General features: G+C 57.1%; 1 protein-coding gene across 1 annotated transcript; it reads left to right on the top strand.

Annotated features, from left to right (window-relative positions):
- Positions 1 to 1,783: 1,783 nt before the first annotated feature.
- WHR41_09603 (uncharacterized protein) lies at positions 1,784 to 3,850 on the top strand (the record flags this gene model as incomplete). The annotated part of the gene is made up of 3 exons (XM_069378206.1): positions 1,784 to 2,616; positions 2,705 to 3,586; positions 3,638 to 3,850. Coding segments are annotated over exons 2-3 (737 nt in total), but the record flags the coding sequence as incomplete, so codon positions are not given.

Here is a 3,850-nt window from a genome sequence, read left to right as displayed (position 1 = left end):
CGCTGTACATACTGGAGGTGACAGCTGGTGCAAAACAGCATGCATTAGCACTGAATTGCACCACGGAAAGCCATCAGCCTGTTGTCGTGGCCATGGGCAACAGCCCATCTAAGTGCGCACGGGACAGAGCAGTCGTACGCCCGGCGACCCAGTGCGGACGGCAAGCAAGATTGAGGCAAGTACGGCGAGGCGGCATCAGCATGTACGCATCAGGCCGGACACAAGACCGACTCGGCCGAAAAGCGGCGCTGTGCTGCAATGGCGCAGGGAGTGTCACATGATCATCGCCGTCATGCGGCGAGGCGAGGCCTTTCCGCGCTTGCAGCATTGCACTGCTCGTGAAGGACAGGGATCATTCTGGCGAGTTGAATCTCGGCGATACTGCTGCCGAGCAACTGAGGGCCCAGAATTACGATCCGGACGGCTCAACGACCGGGGGCTCGATCACCATAGCCCTTGAAGAACAGGGATGTCGCGCAGCTAACTAAGTGTCGGCGCGATCTTCCTCACAAGTCGCTGATTGGCAGTGCAGACGAAAAGGTATTCGACGTGCGAAGGCGGGACAAATTGGCGACAGGCGCCGGTGGAGCGTGCCTGCCTGCCCCACGCGCCTCTAAAGTTGGCGCGAATTGACGGCAGGGTGTGTAAATTAATCTAGGCCAACGGCTGTCGTAACGGCCTAAAAGAGTGTTGTGGCCAATGGCGGAGATCCAGAATCGCGGGGTTTGGCGGCCTACGCGACCCTGACGTGACAGCGACTTGCGATCTGGGCCTGCCTCGAAGGGATAAAGCCCCGGCATGTCGAGCATCTCGGATACTGTAGCGCCGTCGACTGATGTAATGGCACTTCAGGGCTTCAAGAGATCAAGGCTCCTTCGCCCACACGCGGATGTTGCTGCTGTGCGTCACCGGCTCATCGCTATGCCGTCGAAGGGCGTGCCTAGGCGCTCACGTCTCATTGGGATGATGCGGAGATCCAAATGCCCCGGCAGTAGTACTGTAGTTCAAAGCGTTCTGCGACTCTGAGTTTTTGAGTGATTCGCGCCTGCTGGCGCCACCTTTTGTGCGTGATTCATCTCAGATACTGCTAACCGACCGCGAATCCACCGCTTATCGCAAAAGTGACGATCTCTGCGTTGATGCCCTGGCAAATGATCAACGCGGCTTGCATTGACGGGAGTCTATCAGAAGGATTGCATGATTGACGCGAGGACTGTGTGAGCCAATCTTCATTCTGAACCATGTTTTTGCGGCCAAATGAAAATGGCCAGTCCTTGCTCATTGATTCTGAACAAAGCTCTAGACATCTGCGGGAATCCAGCCATTGGCTTGATCTGGGCTACGGTATGAAGGCAGCCGCTAGAAGTCTGGCCATCGCATCCTTGCGATCTTCGCGGATCAGTCTCGCGCAGACGCTTGGCTGCCGGGGGACCGACCTTCCATCGCCCGCACGGTCTCTCGTTGTTGGTGCCAATCTGCGGCAAATTCCATCGCGGAACGGAGTCTCCGGCGCTTAGCATCCGGCGCAAGCAGCCGTTGAAAGTTTGTTGCGCTGGTTGCGCCAAACACCCCTGCTAGAATCGCAGACCCGTCGATTGTCTACAGTGGTTGGTGGAAGAACGCTTCCGACCACGCGAGTCGAGTCGAGTCGATGTCGATGTCGATGTCGGCTGACGTGAACGCCAAGACCTGGTCGGAGGCCCCTGCTTTGCCCGTTCCGCCAGCTTCCATACCATCCGTGCTCATCCAAGAGCGCAAGTGGTCGACGGCGGCGTCGTGTTCCCGGTGGTCGTTCGACACCATGGAACCGCTCGAAAGCTGGATGTAATCAGTAGCACCATGCGCTTCGAAGGATTGTGCATCGCCGTCAGACTCCGGGTTTCTAGTGCTTGTCCTTGCGGTGTGAATATGGGCCAAGCTGGGCTGCACATTTGCTGCAATCAAACTCTCGTTCTAGCATGCTGATCAACGCGACACAGGATGGCAGGCTGGGGAAAGTTCGCTGGACCCCAATGATCCACAACGCTCTGTACTTCCTTGTCTCGCCCTCCGACCGCACGAGACCCCGGCAGGGATAATTTGAGAGGCTGCGACCGGACTGCCTTCACGTGCCGCATGGGTCCTCTGAGGTCCAACGCTCGTGAAATGGCCGCATGAGATACTCCTTGAAAGCGCTCCGCCACAGACCGATACGCTGCACTCCACCGTTCGGTGGGCGAAGCCCGGCGTCCGCCCGTTTCGCATCTTCAGGGCAACTTGCGTGATAAGCGAGTCATGCGCAGAAGAAGGCAACACCCCGATCTGGCCAATGATAAATATGTCTTCTCAACAGAATGAAAAGGTTTGCTGACGGGAGATTATCTACGCTTTCACTGACTCGACTTCCCATGTCGGTACCCACATGCCGAGCGCTAGCATGCTCTCCAACCTCCCAGCCCTTAGCGTGAGGGGACGAGGTAGCTCTGAAGCCGGCCATGCAGGAACCCTGCTTCTCGTGCTTAGCGTCCGGGCAAGTTCCAACATCACTTCTGCTCACTGGTAGTGCGGCACTGTGATCTGTAAGTGTCGACAAAGAAACGAAGATCGCATTGTCACTATGATTTGGACGTCGACCGGGTCAAGGGTACGCACACCACGCGCATTGAGTCCTCCGGGCGAGTTCTGCACTCTATTAACTGGAACACCAGCGGCCTGACGCACGCAGCTTCACCAAAGACAGACGCTTTTCGTTGGGCGCTCATCATCGCCTGCGAGGCAGGCGTACCGTCACGATGGTACCCTTCAGCACATTAGCACCTCGCGTAAGAGATGTTCCGCTTCCTAGCACAATCACGCCGCAAACGACATGCGTCGACAGTTACGGAATGGTTGCCGTATCATCCAGGCTCGCACTTGCGGGTCTCATATGATAGGTTTGGAAGAACACCGGTCTGGTACGTGATCGCAGGTCTCCCGCTCAGGAAGACTGTATAAAGACGTTGTCACGGGCGAAGCCTGCCGCCTCTTCCGATTGTTCACGGTCTCTCACCCACCTTTTCACACGAATCTCTTGAAACAAAACCATGTCGGACAGCATGGACATGTCCCACGTGGATCCTCGCCTCCTCACCGCCACGAGCACGGAGTCGTCAGTTGCTTCGACCAACCTTACCTACGGCTCCGGTGGCAGTAGCGTAGAGCCTGGCACCGTCAATGGCTCGGAGTCTGGCTCAGCCTTTGACGACTCCACGCACGGGTGGGATTTGCAACCTGCTGCTGAAGGTCAGTTTCATCTGCAAGGGTACACAGATTACCAGCAGCAACCACATCAACATGAACAGCGACTCAGCCATGAAGTGCCCAACCTTGCGCCTGGTTGTTCCACAGCCAACGCTTTTGGCCCTTCCGTGCCAGGGCTTCCGCTTCGTCCTTCTGGGAGTCAGGACTTTGGCCACCATTTCGACCAGACACATCAAGACGTCTCGCCTGGGTGGATGGCCGCCGCTGGAAGACAGCATGTCATGTACTACCCTGGTCCGAGCTGGTCGACGCCATCGGCCTCCTCGGGCGCCCACAGCCAACAACTCGACCGCAACGTCAACAGGCAGTGAGTCGCGAGACGACCTTGACAATCTCTTCTTGCTAATCTTGGCCACAGACCGGCATCTATCTCGCGACTCGAACCGCGAGGAAGCGGCAGTGTGGCTTACGATCAGTCACACGGCGCAGCCGAAAGGAGCACAGCAGGACGTTCATCCAATCGACGCAGGCAGGAACCTGCGAAAAATTCCCTTGATGCCAACAGGCAGCACTTTGAGGAGAAGGCCTGGACCGAATCGGAAGACGAGTGCTTCGCGATTTTCGCAAGGAA

This window comes from Cladosporium halotolerans, assembly GCF_011745625.1.
Source record: "Cladosporium halotolerans strain TM138-S3 chromosome Unknown Sca261, whole genome shotgun sequence".
Taxonomy (NCBI): domain Eukaryota; kingdom Fungi; phylum Ascomycota; class Dothideomycetes; order Cladosporiales; family Cladosporiaceae; genus Cladosporium; species Cladosporium halotolerans.
This window is presented reverse-complemented; position numbering and strand designations above follow the sequence as displayed.